The sequence below is a fragment of the Geotrypetes seraphini genome, chromosome 3 (assembly GCF_902459505.1).
Source record: "Geotrypetes seraphini chromosome 3, aGeoSer1.1, whole genome shotgun sequence".
In the NCBI taxonomy this organism is placed as follows: Eukaryota; Metazoa; Chordata; class Amphibia; order Gymnophiona; family Dermophiidae; genus Geotrypetes; species Geotrypetes seraphini.
This window is the reverse complement of record NC_047086.1, coordinates 54,886,714-54,910,900: the sequence shown is the minus strand read 5'-3', so window position 1 is coordinate 54,910,900 and position 24,187 is coordinate 54,886,714. Positions and strand designations below refer to the sequence as shown.

Here is a 24,187-nt window from a genome sequence, read left to right as displayed (position 1 = left end):
GATCATGGTGGTGTGTGGATAGAAGTTAATTTAGTAGATCAAGATAATTCTAAACCGGTATGGAGGTTTGATAAAGCACAGTTACTTACCGTAACAGGTGTTATCCAGGGACAGCAGGCAGATATTCTCACATGTGGGTGACGTCATCCACGGAGCCCCAGCGCGGACAGCTTTTCAAGCAAACTTGATTGAAGTTTCAAGTTTGCACACTGCACCACGCATGTGTGTGCCTTCCTGATCCACTAGAGGGCGCATACCCTCCTCATGGTCCTCAGTTCAGATAGCTAGCAAAGAAGCCAACCTCGGGGAGGCGGGCGGGTTGTGAGAATATCTGCCTGCTGTCCCTGGATAACACCTGTTACGGTAAGTAACTGTGCTTTATCCCAGGACAAGCAGGCAGCATATTCTCACATGTGGGTGACCTCCAAGCTAACCAAAAAGGGACGGAGGGAAGTTGGCAATACAAGAAAACAGATTACGCAAAACCGACTGGCCAAACCGGCCGTCGCTCCTGGACAGAGTATCCAGGCAGTAGTGGGAGGTGAAAGTATGAACCGAAGACCAAGTGGCAGCCTTGCAAATCTCCTCGATATGCGTCGACCTGAGGAAAGCTACAGAAGCCGCCATCGCTCGGCCTTTATGTCCCGTGACTCGGCAATGCAGCGCGAGACCAGCCTGAGCGTAGCAAAAGGAAAAACAAGCAGCCAACCAGTTGGACAAGGTGCGCTTGGAAACTGGGCGTCCCAACCAATTAGGGTCGAAGGACAAAAAGAATTGAGGAACCGTCCAAGGAGACTGAGTGCGTTGAAGACAAAAAGCCAACGCCCTCTGACAGTCAATTGTGTGAAGCGCCACCTCGCTAGGAGGCGAGTGGGGCTTCGGAAAAAAGACCGGAAGAACAATGGAAAGATCGAAAGGAAAGTCCGAAACCACCCTGGACAAGAACTGGGGTTGAGTACGCAGGACCACCGTGTCATGATGAAATACAGGAAAAGACGGGTCCGCAACCAGAGCTTGCAGCTCACTGACTCTGCGAGCAGACGTGAGAGCAACCAGGAAACCCACCTGCCAGGTGGGCACCTTGTAATTCAAAAGAGCTTCATCAATGGAATCAAATGGAGGTATCACCAATTGAGCCAGGAACACACAAAGATCCCAAACCACCGGAGGGATGTACAATGAAGAAATCCCTCATAAAACGGGAAACCATCTGGTGGACGGAGAGCAGCGTCCCATTTAGCGGCCGAAGAAAGGCAGCAAAAGCACAGAGGTGGACTCGAATAGATGTAGATTTGAGACCAGACCGAGACAAGTACAACAGAAAATCCAGCACTGAAGGCAAGGAGGCAGAGAGCGAATCCATGCGGTGCTCAGCACACCACTCAGCAAATCAGGACCATATCTGGGAAAAGCATTGCCGAGTGGAGATCTTTCGAGAGGCCTCGAGAACACCCCCACCGACTGAGAGAAACAGAAGGAGGGAGGCACGTTGCGAGGAACCAAGCTGATAAGTGTAGAGACTGCAGATTGGAATGCAACAGAAACCGCAACACTGAGACAGCAAAGACGGGAACATAGGTAGAAGCTGAGTCTCCCTGACACGCTGGAGGAGCAGGGAGAACCATGGCCGCCAGGGCCACAGAGGAGCCATCAAGATCCTGGTGGCGCAGACCGACAGGAGGTGTATCAAAGACCCGAGAATCAGAGTAAAGGGAGGGAACGCATAGAGGAACCTGCCCATTCCATCGAGAAGGAAAGCATCCACCTCGATGCGAACCCAGGAGAACATCCTCGAGCAATATCGAGGCAACCAGTGAGTGAGGGGCGAAGCGAACAGAACTACCTGTTGGGTTCCCCACCGAACAACCACATGCCGCAGAGTCCGAGAATGGAGCAACCATTCATGCGGTCGAAAAGGGCGACTCAACGTGTCCAACAGACAATGCTGCACGCCCTGGAAAAACACCGCCCGAAGAAAGAAGCAGTGGTGTAACGTCCCCTGCCAATGACGAAGGGCTTCCCTGCAAAGTAACAGGGAACCTGTACACCCTGGCTTGGTCACAGAATAACGCCACCGAGATGTCGGGACGCACCAGGACCCCGCAATCTTGCAACCCATAACGAAAATCCACCACGGCATTGTAAATGGCCCGGAGCTCCATCAGATTGATGCGGCTGCGACAGTCTGCACCCGACCAAGGACCCTGAGTCCGAAGGCCGTCGAGGTGCACCCCTAAGCCCATGCCGAGGAGTCCATCGGCAGAACCTTCTGATGCGGGGATACGAAGTGGTGGCCCACCAACGAAACGAGCGTGTCCAGGAGGGAGGCACCACAATGTGCTGGGAAGCGGGATCCCGATCCTGCCATCACTGAGATGCTCGGGTCCAGCGGGGAACACGAAGATGAAACCAGACGAACAGCGGGACATCACCGTGGAGACCCCTGATCCAAAAAGGATCAGCAACAGCTCAGCCGAGGCCGAAGACCGCTGAGACACCAGCTGACTCAAGCGCCGACAGGCAGCCTGCCGAGGCAGAGGCAGAAAAGACCGGAGGCGGACCGAGGACAGAGGGGCCACCTTCCGGCATAAACAAACAAGGGCCTCCCCCTGAGGCCGAGACAAGAAGGAGCGCAGACAAACTGGGTCCAGGTCCGCCCCGACGGACTCCCGAGACCGGGGTGGGCAGAGTCTGACCCACTCCCGTACTAGAAACTAGTGCAGGTCACGAAGGGCCAGGACTAGACGCAGAAGGGAGGATGGGAATGCCCAACCGACAGAAGAGAGGCAATACTCCCGGTGCGTAGACACAGAGACACCCCTCCCGAAGGGAGGGGAGGAATCCCCAGAAGGGGAGCAACCCAGAGGCTATGCGAGAATAGTCAAAAGGACGGCCAGGAGTCGCCGAAGCCAGCGGCTGAACCCTAACCCGGCGCTGCTGCAGCTATTGCGGCTGCTGCGAAGGAGGCCGAGATAACACAAGAAAGGTATCCAGAGGGCCCCTCCGGAGAAGGAGACCAACCCACCAAGGCAGACGGGATTTAGCTGGAGGCGTCCCGAGGGGCGAAGGACCGGTCGCGGTCTGAGAGGCGGTTAGTGGCCACCGCAAGAGAGGCCTGAAGAAGCGCAGAACTCACGCAAGTAAAAGCGGCGAGACGACCCTGGAGGTTCGGATCCTCAGCCACACTCTGCGCCAAGCGAGATGACGCATGGCGGGAGCAATAGAGCCGGAGCAGGGAGAGAGTCTCCTCCAGGAAACCAAACTCCGCACAACAAGATTCCGTCACGGCTGCCCGGAATGAACCGAAGAGAAAGCGGGGAAGCCTCTCAAACCGGAGCTGGAGACGCCGAGGCGCAAACCCGCAGTCGACGCCGAGGCCCAATACCTCAGCCGCTGCCGAGGTAAAACGGCCCAAGTGACGTCAAGGCACAAAGCTTCCGTCGACGGCACGAAGCCTCAGCAACGACGAGGCACCGAGCTCCAGCCGACGATGAGGCCCTCAGCCTCAGTCGAGGCACAAGCCTCAGGCGACGTCAAAGCACCAGCGTCAAATGACGCGGAGCACACGGCCGCAGCCGACGTTGAAGGTACAAAGACACACAGCCTCAGTCGACATCGAGACCCCAAGCCCCAGTCGACAGTGAGTCAGAAATCAAAGCACAAAGCCTTAGACGACGTCGAGGCACCCAGCCGCATACTACGTCGAGGCACAAGGCCTCAGGCGGTGGTGAGGCACCAAGCCGCAGTCGACGTCGAGGCACAAAGCCTCAGTCGAGGCACCAGGCCCCAGTCGACGTCGAGGCACCAAGCCCCCAGTCGACGTCGAGGCACGAAACCTTCGTCGACGTCGAGGCACGAAACCTCCGTCGACGTACGAAGCCTCCGTCGAGGTCGAGGCACGAAGCCTCCGTCGAGGCACGAAGCCTCCGTCGAGGCACGAAGCCTCCGTCGAAGCACGAAGCCTCCGTCGAGGCACGAAACCTTCGTCGACGTCGAGGTACAAAGCCTCCGTCGAGGCACGAAGCCTCCGTCGGGGCACGAAGCCTCCGTCGGGGCACCAAGCCTCCGTCGGGGCACCAAGCCTCCGTCGGGGCACCAAGCCTCCGTCGGGGCACCAAGCCTCCGTCGAGGCACCAAGCCTCCGTCGAGGCACCAAGCCTCCGTCGAGGCACCAAGCCTCCGTCGAGGCACGCAGCCTCCGTCGAGGCACGCAGCCTCAGTCGACGCACGAAGCCTCAGTCGACGTCGAGGCACGAAACCCCCGTCGACGTCGAGGCACACAGCCTCCGTCGAGGCACGAAGCCTCCGTCGGGGCACCAAGCCTCCGTCGGGGCACCAAGCCTCCGTCGGGGCACCAAGCCTCCGTCGGGGCACCAAGCCTCCGTCGGGGCACCAAGCCTCCGTCGGGGCACCAAGCCTCCGTCGAGGCACGCAGCCTCCGTCGAGGCACGCAGCCTCCGTCGAGGCACGCAGCCTCAGTCGACGCACGAAGCCTCAGTCGACGTCGAGGCACGAAACCCCCGTCGACGTCGAGGCACGAAACCCCCGTCGACGTCAAGGCACACAGCCTCCGTCGAGGCACGAAGCCCCCGTCGAGGCACCAAGCCTCAGTCGACGTCGAGGCACACAGCCTCCGTCGAGGCACGAAGCCTCCGTCGAGGCACCAAGCCTCAGTCGACGTCGAGGCACACAGCCTCCGTCGAGGCACCAAACCTCCGTCGAGGCACCAAGCCTCAGTCGACGGCGAGGCACGAAGCCTCCGTCGAGGCACGAAGCCTCCGTCGAGGCACGAAGCCTCCGTCGAGGCACCAAACCCCCGTCGACGTCGAGGCACACAGCCCCCGTCGAGGCACGAAGCCTCCGTCGAGGCACCAAACCTCCGTCGAGGCACCAAGCCTCCGTCGAGGCACCAAGCCTCAGTCGACGTCGAGGCACGAAGCCTCCGTCGAGGCACGAAGCCTCCGTCGAGGCACGAAGCCTCAGTCGATGTCGAGGGACGAAGCTCCAGTCGACGTCGAGGCACGAAGCTCCAGTCGACGTCGAGGCACATCGAGTTTCAGAAGTCGGCACCGTACCAATGAAACTGGTAATAAAGGTGCAGCAGTGCACTCCATAAGGGCAACCTCGATATGAGTATTCCCATGAAAGGAGGCACGCTTTGAAGGTCTCGTAGAGGCGGGCACGATCGCACTCGATGCCTGGAATGCCTGAGACTCAGCCGGTGGCGTTACCGAGGTAACGCACCTAGAAGAAAGAAAGAAAGAAAAACTTACCGGGGATCGAAGCTGCACAGTCCGATTCCAACGAAGGAAAGAGGGTCCCGGCCATTCTGCTCACACGAGGTGAGCCCAGAGAGAGGCCAGGGAAGAAGAAAATACAGCTGCAGGCAAATGAGGCCTAGCCGCATGGCTGAGGCCCAAGAAGGGCCTGCCCGAGGAAAAACACAATAAAAAGTCCTCTTTTTTTTTTTTTTTTTTTTTGAAACAAAGAAATACACGATCAATTAACAAACGCACAGCGACTCCCTAACAAAATAAAGAAGCCGCGGTGCCAGAAAGGCACTTAGAAGAACGCAGAGAAGAGAGACAAGGTCTTTCTGGCTCAGCGGAAAACTAAGAACTGAGGACCATGAGGAGGGTATGCGCCCTCTAGTGGATCAGGAAGGCACACACATGCGTGGTGCAGTGTGCAAACTTGAAACTTCAATCAAGTTTGCTTGAAAAGCTGTCCGCGCTGGGGCTCCGTGGATGACGTCACCCACATGTGAGAATATGCTGCCTGCTTGTCCTGGGATAATGCATTGCTTGCTGATTCTAAATTTTGCACAGAATTTCAGACTAAAATTAATGAATATTTTTTACTTAATGATTTAGAGGAAATATCGATTGGAATTTTATGGGATGCTTTCAAAGCAACTATGAGAGGACAAATTATATCATATTCTGCATATAAAAAGAAACAGCTAAGAAAGCAATATGTAAATTTGGAAAAAGAAATTAAAAATTTGGAATTAAAATTGGTTAATAAATGGGAACAGGAGACATTTCAAATATTGTTAAAAAAAAATGTGAATATAATGAAATTTCCTCTGGGTTAGTAAGGAAAGATATTTTTGCTCAACAAGCGGTATATTATGGTAGTACAAATAAGGCTGGAAGATTATTGGCTAATTATTTAAAAGCAAAGAAAAGGAAGGAAAAAATAAACATAATTAAAGATGAGTTAGGCAATTCACATTCTCAAATTGGAAATATATTAAAACAATTTTTAAAATATTATAAGTCACTGTATTCTTCGGAGTCTTATTTAAATAAAGAGAAAGATGGGTTGGATTTTTTGAGTTTAATTGAAGGTCCTAAGGTTCCTGATCATATAAAAGGAAGTTTAGATAAACCTATATCATTAAAAGAGTTACAAATGGCATTGAAATCCCTTAGAGTTGGGACCGCTCCAGGTGGAGATGGATTTACAGTAGAGTTTTATAAAGAATTTCAAATTTCCCTATTACCATATTTATTAAAATTATATCAGGATCAACTGAATAAAGGTTGTATATCAGGCACTATGGCAGAATCTTTAACTATTGTTTTGCCAAAGCCAAATAAAGATCCAACATTGGTGTCAAATTACAGGCCTATATCTTTAATAAATGTAGATGGTAAATTATTAGCTAAGATTTTAGCATTAAGATTGGCTAAAGCTCTTCCGCATATAATAGGAATGAATCAAACTGGATTTGTTGCTCAGAGACACTCTTCTAATAATACTAGACTGGCATTTCAGATGTATTATTTAACAAAACAAATTAATGATCCGGCTTTTTCGGTATCACTAGATGCTGAAAAGGCTTTTGATCGTGTAGAATGGAATTTCATGTATCAAGCTATGGAGTGGTTTGGTATTGGATCCGGATTTATACAAATGATTCAAACACTGTATAGCTCCCCAACTGCTCGCTTATATATAAATAATAATATTTCAGATGCTTTTAAGTTGCAAAGGGGAGTTAGACAAGGTTGTCCATTATCTCCTTTGCTCTTTGATATAGTTCTTGAACCCTTATTATTAGCTATTCGACAGGCAAAGGACATACAGGGTATTCCATGTGCTGGAGTGGATTATAAAGTATCCGCTTATGCAGATGATATTTTGCTTCATTTGAGAAATCCGGAAACAACAATTCCATGTCTACTGAAGGTAATAGATACATTTGGAAAATTCTCAGGATACAAAATAAATTGGACTAAATCAGAGATTTTACCTTTAAATGTGCATTGTACAAAAGGTATATTTGATTCTTTCCCTTTTATATGGAAAGAGGATGGAATAAAGTACTTAGGTATTTGGTTGAATAAAACACTCGAAGAGACAATGAGAATAAATCAAAAAATTTTATTACAAAAAGTAACAGAGATGTGTGAGCAATGGAATCCTTTACATTTGTCCTGGTGGGGAAGAGTTCAAACTGTTAAAATGATGATTTTGCCTGTGGTTTGCTATCAATTGGGAATGATACCAGTGTTTTTTCAGGGGTCTTTCTATAAAAAATTAAATAGTATTCTGGTTAAATTTATTTGGCTGGGTAAAATTGCAAGAGTGGCTTTAGTGTCTTTGCAAAGACCAATTGAGGAGGGTGGGGTAAATTTTCCCAATTTTTATAGGTATCATCAGGCCTATATCATGCGCCAAGGTATGTATTGGGTCCTCCCAGAGCTTTTGGAACAATTACCAGAGTGGTTAAAGGTGGAGAGATCACTTATCTTTCCACTTAGGCTTGATCTTTTGCTTGGTATAAAGGTGCCTAGAATACGTAAGGACAATAGAGTATTAATGGATACTTGGAAAACATTAAGGTTTATAGACAAATTAACTACTGATTCTATTTTAAAATCGAAACAACAGACTATTTGGATAAACTCCAAGATACAAATAGGCGGGTTTAAGGTTGTCTGGAAAGATTGGATTAAAGCAGGTATAAGATCATTAACGGAAGTAATTGATAATGGTAAGATGCTTGAATTTTCACAATTGCAACATAAATATGGTCTGAATAAAAAACAAAGTTTTAAGTGGTTGCAATTGAAGCAGGCTATTCAGGTGGGGTTCCCTGAATGGAAATCTTTAAATGATCATTACAGCTTAGAATTCTTATGTTTCCAGGCAGATTTTCTGGGTCATCAGGCAGCAAAGTGGTATAAAATTATATCTAATTATTTGAATAAGAAGCCTAAAAATGGATTAAGAGATATTTGGAGCATTGAGATTAAGCATCAGATTAATGCATCTCAATGGCCACGTATTTGGTCTTGGAGAATTAAAGGTACGATGTCAGCATCTATTAGGCAAACATGGTTCTTTTTGTTGCATAGAGCATTCTGGACCCCTACTAGATTACAAAAATTAGATTGCTCTAAGTCTAATAGATGCTGGCATTGTAAAATTGAAGTTGGAACTTTAGACCATCTTTTATTTTATTGTCCATGTATTCAGGCATTTTGGATATCAATCTGGGATCAAGTCAACATATTAATGGAGAGTCATGTGGCATTATCCTATGACACAGTGGTTTTTGGAATGTGTATGAGGGCCAAAAGTCAGATATCTGCAGCAAACAACAAATTATTGATGATTCTTACTGGAGTGGGAATTCAGCAAATAACAACTAATTGGAAAGACTGTTCTAGACTGAATTGTAGTTTCTGGTGGAACTCAGTTTGTCATATGTACAAGATGGAAAGATTTCTTGCAGTACAAAGGGGGTATTTTAAAAGGTTTCAAGAGGTGTGGAGGCCATTAATTGATTATTATAATGATTAAGATTTATTCTTTTTCCTTAGGGGATAATTTATAGAAATGGGGTGGGGTGGGGGGGATAGGATAATTTAGTTAGCTAGCGGTATATTTCAACTGATTAATGGATATAAGAAACATGGTATATAGGTATGAATAGAAAAGGAAAGAGGGTAAATTTATTGGAAATATGTTGTTATGAAATATAAGGGGATATATGTACTATGATGAGATATATATTGTTGTGCATTACTTTGTATAATAAAATGAATAAAGAGTTTGAGGAAGAAAGGGTGGGGGGAGGGACAGATTTAATGTAAGATTAATTGTATTATGAAAGAGGGATGTACAAGTATGTATAAGTTTGGAAGAAATATTTTGTTGATATGGGAAGGGATGGGAGGTGGATGGGGGGTATTAAAACATGTATAATAATATTGTTTAAGAATGTCAAGTGAGTTATGTGAATTAATTGTAATAATATTGTACACTTGTTGAAAGAAATAAAAAGGAATAAAGATTAAAAAAAAAAAAAAAAAAAAAAAGAATGGTGACGGGACAAAAATGCTCCGGACAAACGGGCGCCGACAAATTGGAGTGGACAATTGAGTGCAAGACATCAGTGCGCCGCACAAAAACCTTAAAGGGCTCCAACGGGGGGGATGAGGGGGGACCCCCCACACATTTTATTGAATACTGTTCGCGCTGCCGTGTTGGGGGGTGGGGGGTGTAACCCTCCACATTATACAGAAAACTTAACTTTTCCCCTAAAAAATAGGGAAAAAGTTAAGTTTCCTCTATAATGGGGGTATTACAAACCCCCCAAAACACTCCAACGGCAGCATGAACAGTATTTGGTAAACTGGGGGGGTTTCCCCCCACACCACCCTGTCGGAGCCCTTTAAAATAAGGTTTTTCTGAGGTGCGCTGATGTCTTGCACTCAACTGTCCGCTCCAGTTTGTCGGCGCCCGTTTGTCCAGGGCGCTTATAACTGTGAACCATTAGAACATTGCCACAAGCAGATGACATCTTCATTTTTAGATACATAGACAGCACCAAGTACTTACAGGCAACCCCTGAAGTCCAAGTTCACCTGGAGCACCAGGCTCTCCTGATTCACCCTAGAAAAATTTATGCACATAAATCAAAAATATGCATTTAACATGGTCATAAGTTTATTGCTACCAAAATTCTATGCACTCTGTTTGTAATTGCATGCAGCTGAAGTTACTATTTGACAATACTGGTTATCTCCATTGTGTATTGATCATATGAAATTACGTCTACGACACTGAATAATATTATATGTCCTGTAAGGTAGGTAAAATATACAGGTGGAGGGACATAGTCGAAAGAAAAGTCTAAGTCCTTTTCGCCTAAGTCGCAAGTCGTCCAAAGTCAGAAACAGCATAGAACACATTTTTGAAAAATACGCCCCAAATTTTTTTTTTCTAAAAATCGTCTAACTATACGTCCAGCCGTCTGATCGTCCAAGCTGCTAAATCGTCCATTTTTATACCACATTTTTGTCCAAATATTCATCCAAGTCAAAAATGCCTAGACTAAGCCCTGTTGGACGTGGAAGGGGTCAGCAAAGTGATGGACTGGATACCCAGACAAGGCACCTGAATAGTGGGGTATCTTACAAGGCACTGCTGTGAACTTCACAAAAAGGGTGCCCCATAAACATCTCACTACACCTCCCTTATAGGTCATGGTGAGCCCCCCAAAACATACTATACCCACCTGTCTACAACCCCAATAGCCCTTATGGCTGCAGGAGCCACTTATATGGCAGTACAAAAGGGTTTGGGGGTTTTGGGGGGGAGTGCACATGTTTCACCATGAATGCAGTGATTACAGTGGCTTATGGGTCTGGGTCCTCCTCTCCATGGGTCCCTAACCCACCCCCAAGACGACTTAAGCCACCTCTGTGCAGCTCTACTAGGCTTTCCTATGACAGGCTGCCAGGTGCTGATATTCTGGAGGCAGATATTTAAAGTTGTGATTATAATTGTTATGGGGGTGGGGAGGTTGGTGATCACTGGGGTAGTGTGGGGGGGGTCTGTACTATGTGTTTGCAGTGCTTATCTGGTCATGGACTAAGTCACAACGTCCAAGTTCTATCTAGGCTGTGTTGTAAAACTTTCAGTTATACATTCAGTACGACTAAGTCTAGCACGGCCCACGGCCCACCCAAATCCCGCCCTCGACACTTCTGAAACGCCCCGTTTAGCTCTGGTCGTTCAGCAGCATTGGGAAGGCCTAGGTCGTTTGTAAACAAGTCCAAAACCCGTTTCGATTATCGGCACTTGAACGTCTTTCGTTTATGATCATCCAAGCACTGACTTAGGCCGGTTTTTGGACATTTTTCTCTTTTGATTATGAGCCCTGTATTGTTTTACATGTGCATTTAACATTACATTACATGTAGTATTTATAACCCACTATAGCCTCAAAAGGGTTCACAGCGGTAATCTCTGAAGACAGATGTAGTTCTCTGCAGTTAATTTTGGGGGGAAGGGGATAATGATTCATATTGTTATCATTCATTATTGCTGCAAACCCTGTGGATTAAAATTAACTGTTGAGATTGTAGTATTGCAGGTTATTTATTTAAAAGATTTATAATCAAAGCGATGTACAAAATCACATACTTATTACTGAAACCCACACAGATCCATAACATAAACCAAACATTTACATTAACATTTCATTTACTCCATACTGCATCCCCTTATTCAGTTATTATGTGCACATGTAATTATGATATAAATAATTGCACATATTTTTAACCAAATTTCAATTTCAGATGAGGTAAGATGCTGAAATTTGATGTGTTAGTAGTGGAAGTATGGTAATTAAGAAGAAAAGTCTGAATGCCCCAAATGTTTTGTGATATTATGGAGGCAAAACAGGTATCCAAAATGTGATACCTTTTTCAGTCAAATAGGATGAAATCATGGTTTGACAGTTTTGGAAGTAGGGCAATGACAAAGCTGAAATAAAATGTTCAGTTTATAAAAAAATGAGGCACACACCTCAAAAATGGAGCTTGGGGTAGACCTAAGCGTTAGAAGAATAATCTTCAAAGGAATTCTCTATATGTAAAATCATTTACTTGCAGAGAAGGTTTCTTTTGCAAACTACCCTCCCTCCTCTACAGAGAAAAAAAAAAAAAGAGAGGTGTGGATCCGAGAAGGAGTACATTAGGATTTAACCTTGAAATCCCAGTGCATTCTTACCCTAATTACCCTGCATCTGTAAGGTATGTGAGGTTCAGACATTCCATAGCACTGAGCATTGACACCAGCTTGCAAGAGAACTGGAAATGAATTTGAAAATAAGACAGGGATCGAAAGATGAAAAGAGAGGGAAAGAGGAGAGAAGAAAGAGAAAAAAAAGAGAAAAATATACATAATTTTCTTTTTTTTTTTTCTAGAGGTTTGTCAGGGATTTTAATTTGTTTTAATGATGTTTCTTGGTGGTGGTGTACTTTTCTTGCATGTAGTATTTGTTGCTATTATGTATGTTCCCTTTGTCCCTCACCTAGATTTATGGATAGGCAGGTTAAAAATAATTTTAAATAAATAAATCCACCAAAGGCTCCTTTTACTAAGCTGCGCTAGCGGTTTTAGCGCACGCTTAGCGCATGCCGCATTGCCCTGCGCACTACACGCTAATGCCTCCATAGAGCTAGCATTAGTATTTTCCACGTAGCGCGGGAGTTAGGGCGTGCTAAAACCGCTAGCACAGCTTAGTAAAAGGGGCCCATGGGCTCCTTTTACGAAGGTGCACTAGCGGTTTTATCGCACGCACCGGATTAGCGCGCGCTATAAACGCACGCTAGCCAAAAATCTAACGCCTGCTCAAAAGGAGGTGGTAGCGGCTAGCACACGTGGCAATTTAGTGTGCGCTATTCCGTGTGTTAAGGCCCTAGCGCACCTTCATAAGGAGCCCCATGTGTCTGAAAATTGTTCTATAAAATTTACCCCCTCTTTTATTAAAGCATAGCGCGGGTTTTAGTGCCAGCAACTGCTCTGACGCTCATAGAATTCCTATGAGCGTCGGAGCAGTTGCCACCACTGCCGGTGCGAAGTGTTAGTAAAAGAGAGGGTAAATTGATATTTTCTTTCAACATAAACAAGTAAATATACTAATCAAAGCAGAAGGCTACTTATAAAAAAAGGATATAAGATAGTGTAATTAGTTAAGACCTTCTGTATAAATATATCTGATATTGTTAGGAGCCTGAAAAATGATTTTAGTATTTCCTTTTGTAGAGGAAAAAAAAAATTACAACATTCCTTTGGAAAAAGGAAACAAGAGCTATTTAGTAGCAAGAACAGTACAGGATGACACTACCTTTGTTGCACGTATTCCTGGGATGCCATCACGACCATCAACACCAGGCAACCCCTTGAAAGATGAAAACTTTTTTAGACGTGTTGTTTGCTTCACATCATATCATGTTAAAGGAGCATATCATTAAAGAAATGAAAAACAGAACTAGTTTGCCATACGCCCTCCGAGAACAATTCTACATATCTTATTCAATAGTATCTATAATTTATCCTTAATCCATCCATTCATTTAATTTATCCTGATCTCTTTGCCTAAGCCATCCTTCCTGTGGAGTTTATTTTCTTTTTTTTTTAAATATTTTATTTATTAATTTTTCATTCTTACAGGAATTGAATCATACATTATATAATTAATTATTACATGACATTTGTAATTACAATCAATACATCATATCATAAATGATAAATCCCTCCCCTTTTTCCCAATTCCTTTTTCCAGAAAATATATAAATCCCAACCCATCCCTATATACCTACTGCCAATGTGCTAAGAAATTAGCGTTTGGAGTTTATTTTCAAAGCATATGGAGGTTTCAAAATGACCAGTAGACATCTTTGTGCACAGAGCATCCAAATCCTGATTTTGCAAAGCCAGACAAGGGGCGTCCAAAACTACAGTATGTCCCAATAGCAAGAGGGTGTGTTGTGGGTGGTACTAAGGAGGGCCTAAAATCAGGAAGTCCAACAGCAATTACTGAACAGGAAGAAATGTCTAAGCCTAAAAAGAAGGACATCCTAAGTTAGATCTGTTTCAGTCACATCCAGGGTACAAACAGGTCTTCTGATTGAGCAACTGACTACTGGAAGGATTAAGGCAAGACACCTCCTTAATCCACCACTGGTTACTGTCCCCTATCCTCTAAAAGTGAAACTGAAAGGGGATACCAGGCTCTTCAGGTTAAGGTTATCAGATGTCCAGATTTTCCCGGACATGTTCTCCTTTTGAGAACATGGCCGGAGGTCCAGACGGCTTTTCAAAACCCGGCACTTTGTCCAGGTTATGAAAAGAAAGTGTGTCAGGAGGAAGCATCTGCGCATGCACGGATCCAATGCGGTGACATCACATGCACGCACGCATGTGCTTAATGTCATCGTGTTGAATCCATGCACGCACGGATGCCTTCCTGCCTGACGAATAGGCAGTGGGGGCGGGGATGGGGCATAACGGGGAGGGGATGGATGGAACTGGACAGGCCTGGGAGTGGGTCTAGGGGTCCGGATTTTACTGAGATAAAAATCTGGAAACCCTACCAAAGGTATCATGGGCATTCTTAGTACAATAGGAAGCCAGTCTGAGGAGTAGCCTAGTGTCATGGACTTTAAACCAATGGACCCAGGGGAAGATTCTCATAACTTTAATGTGGTCGCTAAAGCGGTTCCAGCCAGTTTAGCATCCATGTATTGTAGCGGCGGATTATCAAAACGGCTTACCGTGGTCTTTTCAGAGCTTCCTAGCAGTCTCCGACTCTGTCATGCAAATGTATTACAAGAAGTCATTAATATTTAAAGAAGCACTCTGGGCGATTCTCTATTATCGCCGGATGAGTCTCCAACCTCGCTGTCCTACATTTCCGAGCAAACTTTTCCGGCAGGTCTGAGCCGTCGTAGCCTTACTTTCTGGTCAGTTCCTGAGCCCTGAATGGCTCAAGCATTGACAGGAAAATAAGGCTTGACAGCTCAGACCTGCCACAAAATGTTGCTGCTGCCAAGCAACACACACACACATCACCCAGTAGTGGGAGAGAAACCCACTACCTCACACCGCAATGCAACAACACCCCGACAACTCCCTCCCGGAAATGGGAGGGTTGCCAACTCCCTCCTGCCACCATCTAAAACCCTCCTGACACCCCCTCTCCCCGGCAATGGAAGAGATACCTACTCCTTCCTGCCAGTGCCATAGTACCCCCAACGACCCCCTCCCATGCCTCCAATTACCTCTTTAACCCCCCCCCCCCTTACCTAGTTTACGAAGGCTGGCTGAAGGGATGCCTATTCTCTCCAGCCAGCAGGCCCACCTCTTCAAAATGGCCGGCCTTCCCCTCCCCGGGGTGGGGCCTAAGGCTCTGATTGGCCCAGGTTGCTCAAGGCCCCTCCTGGTGTCATCAGAAGGATTGTTGCTGTCACACATAATCTGGACCCACGCGATAATGGTACACAAACAAGCAGAGTTTTACCTAAATATATAAGCCACCTGCAAGCCTGAACACTACTGAAGTGGTGTTCATTCTGGCATGGGATGTATTTTTCTGTTTCTGGAGAGCTCACAATTACAAAATAAAAGAGTTAAAGTGGGATTTGAACCTTCGTTCCTTGGTTTAAAGTCCACTGCATTAACTACTAGGCTGCCCCTCTGCTCTGCAGGGATGTCTGTGTGGCCATTCTTCAAAGAAAGCTGCCATACAGATGTCCTTTTTCCTGCCTTTTTTTTTTTTTTTTGCCATTCATATGTTGGATTCCCAGTTTGTAAAATGGCTGTTCATACTGGATGGCCTTAGCACACGGGCATCCATCTCACGTATTTTTAAAATAGAAATACTGATATGTTTTCAGTTAGAAAATCTACATGAAATGGACGTCCATTTTGGATGCTATGAGCTGGATGTCTCTGTTCTGACAAGTTTAAGTTTCAAGTTAATTAAAAATTTGATATACCACCTTATCATGTATTTCAAGGTGGTTGTACAATTAAAAATTAAGGTAATATAAATAGTTTATTAAAACAATTAACAACAAACTAAACATCTGGACAATTTTTTAAAACAGGTACAAAAGGGAAAAGGGAGAACTACAATATAATGTTAAGGAAAGAGAAGAGGATGGGGAAAAAACAAGAGGGCAGGGTAACAACATGTAAGTCCAAAAGAAATGGACCAAGAAAAGTTTTTAAATCCTTATAAGCAGGGCAAGATTAACCAATAGGCCAAGTAGGCACATGCCTAGGGTCCGAAATGGTCAGGGGGGCCCGATGAAGGAGGGCATCAACATTGTTTTTTCCAAACGGCGATGGGCCCCTCTTGCATCGATCAGCAACGCAGCCCCCACCCCCCGATTGCCAATGCAGCCCCCCCCCTCATCGACGGAAAATAAGACAAGCAAGTAACGTGGTTAAGAAAGGCAATGGGAACTGTAATTGTGCAAGCAGTGCTGCTTCTCCAAAGCTTCCCTCTGACGCAGCTTCCTGTTTCCGCCTGGGCGCATGGTGGGGTGGGGCGGGGCAGGGGGCCCAGTGTACTTGTGTACCTAGGGGCCCTCGACGAATTAATCCTGTTCTGCTTATAAGGACAGTCAAACTGGGGTGTCCTTTCGAAAATGTTTCTCTTTGTGTCCCAACTGCACGTTCCTTCTGCTGTCTATTAGGATGTTTCATTATATTGTGCTGAAATGTTGAGTATCTTATCTGTTATCTAAATGTGCTGATATTAACGTGTTTCATTTGTATTCTGCTGATATTGTATCATATTTCTATTAGATGAATGTTCTACTATACTGTTTTAATATGTGCATTGGTGATACTGTATCATGTTATCGCTATTATTTAATTTGCATATTCCAAGTTTACCTCACTCTAATTGTTCATTACACTGACATTTGTTCAATTTACTATTGTTATGCTGTTACTACAATGTAAGTTGTCTATGTCAAGCCACACTGCTGTACTGCCATTTAGATGGATAATAAATAATAAATAAAATTAAGTACCAGTACAAATATAAACATATATCTATACATACTGCTTCTCCTTTGGGTCCTGGTAAGCCAGTTATTCCCCTTGAACCTAGAAGGCCCTATAAGGGAAATTCAACTCATTTAAAAAAAATAACACTAGAGAAGAAAAATTTAAAAATTATATATTTAATACACTTACACATTTTACATATAAGCACATATTATCAGAAAGTCAGATAAATTAGACATCATAATATTACAATGAATAATTCAAATCATATCAGTTATGGTCATTCTTCAGTTTGGTTAGAGACGGAGCTCCAGCAAGCATTTCGGAGTTCTAAATGAAGCAAGCTCATGAGAATGCTGGGAATTGTAGTCTTATAATGTCTTGAACTGACAGGGAGCTAATATTAGAACTAGGCAGCACCCAGATGTGATACGAAAGCAGCAACAGCTAAGAGCATAGGGGAAGTTAATTAAGCACTTGGGACAACTTATGCAGTCTGCTGATTGATGAAAGAAAAGCCCAGGCTGTTTGCATCAAAGAAAGAGTCGGAAGCAAGGAGAAGTTTACAGCCCAGTAGAAACAGATCTGTAAAGGCACGGAACAGGTTAGGAGGGAAATGTAAAGGCAAAAAGTTAGGCTTAAGACTCTGAAATGAGGCATAAACAAGAATCTGTAATGTTTAGAAATTAGGATATTGTTAGAGGATTTGAAAAACTGGAGCTTTAAAGATCTGGGTGGGAATGCTAGGGATCAGCTAAACTGCAGTGTCAGAGATCTCAAAGATTGTCCCCCAGGACAGAATGGGTAGACAGATAAAGAAATGTTCTTATGTTCTTAGATTATTAAAGCTGGCAAATTGGGCAATAGTATGATAATGGGTGATTTCAATTACTGCAAGGTTAATTAGTATGAAGTTCTGCCAATGGGTTGAAAGTGGGCTAGGAGTGTTATTGACTTGGGGCATAGGTGGAATAACCATCTTGGTAACTGTCAAATCAAATACTCCACTGCTAAAACATAATTTTACTTTTATTTTTGAGGGACTTGGCAAGGGGTAGACTGGTCCGTTCCTGCACTAATCGGTTATTGCAAGTACATTACCGTACACTAACTGGTTAGGACAGATGAGGTTCAATGTGGATAAGTGTAAGGTGATGCATGTCGGTAACAAAAATCTTATGCACAAATACAGGATATCCAGAGCAGTATTTGGAGAGACCCCCCAGGAAAGAGACTTGGGAGTACTGGTCGACAAGTTGATGAAGCCGTCCGCGCAATGTGCGGCGGTGGCGAAAAAGGTGAACAGAATGCTGGGAATGATTAAGAAGGGGATCACGAAATGATCGGAGAAGGTTATCATGCCGCTGTACCAGGCTATGGTGTGCACTCACCTGGAGTACTACGTCCAGCACTGGTCGCCGTACATGAAGAAGGACACAATACTACTCGAAAGGGTCCAGAGAAGAGTGACTAAAATGGTTAAGGGGCTGGAGGAGTTGCCGTACAGTGAGATATTAGAGAAACTGGGCCTCTTCTTCCTTGAAAAGAGGAGACAGAGGGGACATTATCAAAAAATTCAAGATACTGAAGGGAATAGACTTAGTAGATAAAAACAGGTTGTTCACCCTCTCCAAGGTAGGGAGAACGAGAGGGCACTCTCTAAAGTTGAAAGGGGATAGATTCCGTACAAATGTAAGGAAGTTCTTCTTCACCCAGAGAGGGGTAGAAAACTGAACTCTCTTCCGGAGTCTATCGTAGGGGAAAACACCCTCCAGGGATTCAAGACAAAGTTGGACAGGTTCCTGTTGAATCATAACATATGCAGGTAGGGCTGGTCTCAGGGCACTGGTCTTTGACCTGGGGGTCACCACGGGAGCAGATTGCTGGGCACGATGGACCACTGGTCTGACCCAGCAGCAGCAAATTCTTATGTTCTTACCACCTACAAAATGGGTGGCAGTAAGGCCTGATTCTATAAATGATGCCTAGATTGGCGGTGCCTAGTGGCACCTAGCCAATTTCCATGTGGAAGTTAATTTTTTAGTTCCAATCTTTTTATTGTATTTTGAAATAATGAACAAAAAACAAAATTACATTCAGGTATAATGAAAGTTCACAAAAGCCATCTGTTAAACAGGACAAGAGCATATATTATCATATTCATTGAAATAATTACACGGATTGCAGGTATTCTTCAATTTTTTAATTGGCTTAAAAGGCGTGATTATGGAAAATGTTGTTTCAAGTTTAATAAAAATTTGTATACCACCTATCAGTCTTCTAAGCGGTTTGTACATAATAAAATAGGGTAACATACATTAAAACATACAGGACCTACTGGAATGATAGGATTAAGGTAAAGAATTACCATATTTTTTGTTCTATAAGATGCACCCGACCATAGGACACACACCCCTGTAGAGGAGGAAAAACCAAGGAAAAAAATTTTGGTTCAAAATTTTTTTTCTTGGTTTTTCCTCCTCTACAGGGGAGTGGTCTGGTGCTGGGAAGCCCACAGCCTGAAGCTCACAGCCCAATGCCCAAAGCCCAAAGCCCAAAGCCTGCAGCCCGATGCACGAATCCCGCAGCCCCCCGGTACCTTTTTTCTGGCAGTGGTTGGTGCTGGACGGCTGCCTTTCTCCCTGCAGATTGGCGCATAAGGCAGGGATGAACACAGAGGCATAAAGCATAAGGCAGGGAGGAACACAGAGGATCTCTAATCAGAAAATAATGGTTATACATTGAAGGAACTAAGACCAGTACTGGGCAGACTTGCACGACCTATGTCCCGTATATCAACATTCAGTTGAGGACGGGCTAGGGAGGGCTTCGATGGCTGGGATGGCTAAGATGGGCTGAAATGAGCTTTGATGGAGACTCCAGTAGATGGAACCTAAGCACAGTACTGGGCTGGGCTCTGGGTTTCTGGCCCAGAAATATCTAAGAAAAAAGACCATTTAAACTAAATAATTAATTTATGGAGCATGTATGGTTGGACAGACTGGATGACCATTCGGGTTTTTAATCTACCGTCATTTACTATGTTACTATGTTAAAATCAATTTTACCCGTTCTATACCATTCAGGATTTTGTAAACCTCAATCATATTCCCCCTCAGCCATCTCTTTTGAAAGCTGAAGAGCCCTAACCTCTTTAGTCTTTATTCATATGAGAAGAGTTTAATTCCTTCTATCATTTTGGTTGAGCTTCTTTGAACTTTGGAGCGATACAGAAGCATTATAATAGTTATTCTTGGTAATAATTCCTAGCATACTGTTTGCTTTTTGGTCGCCACTGTGCACTGGGCAGAAAATTTCAGCAGTGTCTACAATGACACCCAGATCTTTTTTTCTTGGGTACTGACAAGTAAGATGGACCCTAGCATCAGGCAACTGTGATTTGGATTATTCTTCCCAAAGTTCACATGTGTTGCTATTCACTGAGCCAGACCCTCGTAACCCATATCATATGAGAAAGAAATTCAAAATAGAAACATGATTAATATTCATTTTCAACTTACTTTGTTACCCTTCGGGCCTATCTCTCCAGTTAGGCCTCGATGTCCTTGATCACCCTGCAAAATCATGAATTATCTTTCAGTATAAAAACAAAGCAGAATTATTGATTATCATTCAAAGATCTAATGTGAAACACATATTATATACAAAATGAGGGGATATACCTAGGGGCAGAGAGTGTGCATTCTTCCACAGCTATATTACCATACACTAACCCCCTCTTCTACGAAACCATGCTAGTGGTTTCTAACGCGGGGAGCCGTGCTGAATGGCCCGCGCTCCTCCCGACACTCATAGGAACTCATTGAGCGTTGGGACCAGCGCAGACCATTCAGTGCAGCTCCCCGTGCTAGAAACCGCTAGTGCAGTTTCATAGAAGAGGGGCTAACTGGTGAGCACAGGAATAACACACGAGCCCTTAGCACCTATAAAATGGGTGGCAGTAAGTGCACGTGCTAATTTGTGTTTTTTTTATGGTTGCACTAATTTATTTATTTACATTTATATATCATTTTCCTGATAAAATCATCATTCAAAATGTTTTACAAAGCACATTAATACAAGAAAAGTATGAAACAAGGAATAAAAAAAAAAAGACTGCCAGAACAAAGCTAAAACCTATATACTTTTCTTAACCATTACTTCATGCTCAAAGTAGTGCATGGCTATAAATACAAAAAAATAGAAAAATGCTATTTGCATGGTTGCGGTGGCCTTAATGCACTGGACAAAACTGCTTAGTCATTTTTTACTGCAGGACTTCTTTAATTTCGTAAAAATGTTTCAAGTTTATTTGAAATTTGATTGATCGTCTAATCATACATTCAAGGCAATGCACAATTCTAAAACAATTTATGACAACGTACAGGGAAACAAAAATTTATATACAAAAACATGACTTACCGGACAAACAGAACCAATACGAAATGTAGGGACGGAAATACAATAATTGAAAGCAAATGAGACAATCAAGGAAGGGTTTTAAAAAAAAAAAAGAAATTGAGTCTTCAGCAGGGTTAAAGGGATCAAGGGTCTAAACTGATGTGTGCGGTCCTTATTTGCAATGTCTAGCAGTCAACAGCATCTTTAAAATGAAAGCATTTTAACTTGCTCTTAAATCTATCAATATTTCGTTCTTCCCTTAAATAAATTGGTAAGGAATTCCACAATTGAGGAATAGCCTAGCGTATAGCCTAGCAAATAGAACATGAGTTCCATGTTCTTTTTGGAACTCCCAAGAACTTTATGTACAGTTCCCATTCTGTTATTACACAGGCCCTTATTCTATAAATGATTCTTAGGCCAAGTGCTGATAGTCGGCTAGATTAGCAGTGCCTAGTCAAATTCCATGCGGAAAATTTTTAATTGGCATTGTATTTGAAAACCAAATCAGACAGAAGTAGGAGGTCAGAGAGAAAGCTTTTCCAATAAACTTTTATTCAAACTCTAACTCAACAAGGAGCCGTGTTTCGGCGGAAGTCCACCTGTCTCAGGAGTCAAAATATATGTTGTAATCCAATTCTACTTAAATAGAAGTTCTGGATAATCTATACAGATAACCAAATCATCGGCTTCTCAAAGTAACAACAAGAAAGCCTTATTGGCTTTCTTGGCTACTTGCACTTAACGGAAAACTGAGCATCACTAGAGGCAGAGAATGGTGCTAATTAGATTTAATTAAAATTTACACACATAAATTGAGGCGCAGATCTTGGGCATAAGTATTATTCTATAAACTACATCTAACTTTAAGCACCAATTATAGAATAGTGCTTAGGGGGAAATTCCATAAACGGCATCTAAAAAGGCAGGCGCCTATCACTTGTCAATTACACTTAGGCACTTATTACAGAATCATGCCTATTGGCACCTAACTTAAAACATAGGCACCTGTAACATAGGCCAGGATTTTAAAGGCCTACATTATAGGCACCTATGTTCTTTAAAGAATCGCACCTAGCAGCGCCTAGGTCCTTCACTACCCCTAAACATGCCTACTTTGAAGATAGGCCCCCCCCCTAAGGCGCCATGCAATAGGTGCCTATCTGTTGTAGAATTACACCTAAGAAGATAGTCTATCACCCAATTTTTATTTTTTTCATTTATGAGCTTAAGTTTATAACTGAAGCCAATTTACTAATTAACCTCCCTTTTACAAAACTGCATGAGATTTAAAGGTAGGGGGGTTGGGGGGGTCGTGGGGTCAGCAGGGGGATCATATTTTAGTGGGGGTGGGAGGTAGGGGGTGTCACCGGGACAGGAGGGCTTGGGCTCCCTCCTGGCCCCATCGGAATCGGCCAGTGGGGGGGTAAGGGTGCCGCTAGGCAGGAGGGATTGGGCTCCCTCCTGCCCCAATGTCAGCGGGGCAGGGTCACGGTTCGCCAGGGCAGGAGGCCTTGGGCTCCCTCCTGCCCTGATCGTGTTGGGAGGTTCGGGAGTGCCACGGGGCAGGAGGGCTTGGGCTCCCTCCTGCCCGGATCGATGTGGGGGGGGGGGATTCTGTAACTGGTGTTGTTTTTGACAGACACTGGTTACAGAATCCAACTTTTAGGTGAAGGACTGGCTCCTCCATCGCCTAAATGCTCTTGTTTTGGGCATTTGGGAGATAGGCTTTTTTTAGGTTGATTATATGGTGTTAGTGTAGACGTAGTGGTAGTCTGGGCATTTAAACAGCTGAACGTAGAGGCAGGCCATTATCAAAAAAAAAAACCTCCTTTCAGACATTTTTTTGATAATGGACATTTTCCCTGCTTCTACTTTCAACATTTAAGGCCTTAGGCCAAAAGAGGACTTAGATGTTTTTTTTTTATTATGCCCCTCTACTTCTTTATTTCTATCTCTCTATTTACCTCCTTTCAAGAGAAACATTCAGCTTTCACTGAATTTGCATGAAATGAGGCCAGGAATGATAAAAGCAGATGCAGTTAATTTTTTTCAATATCTTAAAACCTTGCAAATGCAGCTAAAACTTCAAAAGATCGATAATTTTTTTTTTTTTTTTGCAAAGTGCCTTGAAAATTAGTCATGTAGACATAAGAAGAAAAAAGAAAAGGAGAGAAAGTAAATTTGATATCTGCCTCGAGTTTTTATGAGAAGGTGGGATATAAAAACAAATAAATAAATAAAATAGGCACGAAAATAATAATCAAAATGGAACGTTCAGTATTTATATAGCTGGCCTAATGGACAATACAAAACAAATACCAGAAACAATAAATAGAGACGGAGGAATGAGAACTGAGTAAAGCACAGAGATGTGAAGATCAAGAGCTGTACAGAAACATGGAGGGCAAGAAGAAGGGTGTCAGTACTGTAATCTGGCCTAAATTCAGATTGACAAGAACGAAGGATGTTGCTTTGTTCAAAGTGTCAAAGTACTTGGAATAACACAATTTTTTCCAGAATCCTGGCAAAAAAGGGAGGTTAGAAATTGGACTCTAGATAAGTACATTTTATTTGGCTTTGAAATGTTCTAAAAGCTACTTTATTATTTGGAAGTGGACAGTGGATCTTAAGCAGTAGTCTTATTTTTTTTCATGTAGCACTGAGTACTATTTAAAGTTGTTCATTGATACTAGGGAGTATGCCCTATGAAAAAGAATATATTTATCTCCACCCAAGTAACGACAGCTTAAGTTTATAGCTGCGCAATAGGGGATAATAAGTTCTGAGGGCACTCCTAATTCACATTTACTTTTCAATTTTTACATTTGGGTATGCGGGTAATACATGTTGAGAAATTTTGAATGGCGTTGATATATGCTGGTTTGGTGAATTTGGATTGGAAATATATGAGCATGTAGTATCATTGAAGGTATGTGTAGGGTGAGCTACG

At 43.9% G+C, this 24,187-nt stretch overlaps 1 protein-coding gene across 2 annotated transcripts in view; it reads right to left on the bottom strand.

The window, feature by feature from the left end:
- The window catches only part of COL9A1 (collagen type IX alpha 1 chain), a 215,014-nt gene that overhangs the window by 86,845 nt on the left and 103,982 nt on the right, over positions 1-24,187 (bottom strand). Inside the window, exons 22-25 of one of the 2 annotated variants that reach the window (XM_033937800.1) lie at positions 20,355-20,408; positions 16,889-16,942; positions 13,157-13,246; positions 9,859-9,912 (exon numbers count right to left, since the gene is read on the bottom strand). In XM_033937800.1, the coding sequence (XP_033793691.1) occupies positions 9,859-9,912; positions 13,157-13,246; positions 16,889-16,942; positions 20,355-20,408 (252 nt within the window). The remainder of the gene's footprint in view (positions 1-9,858; positions 9,913-13,156; positions 13,247-16,888; positions 16,943-20,354; positions 20,409-24,187) is intronic. The other variant, XM_033937801.1, reaches the window with a different exon arrangement.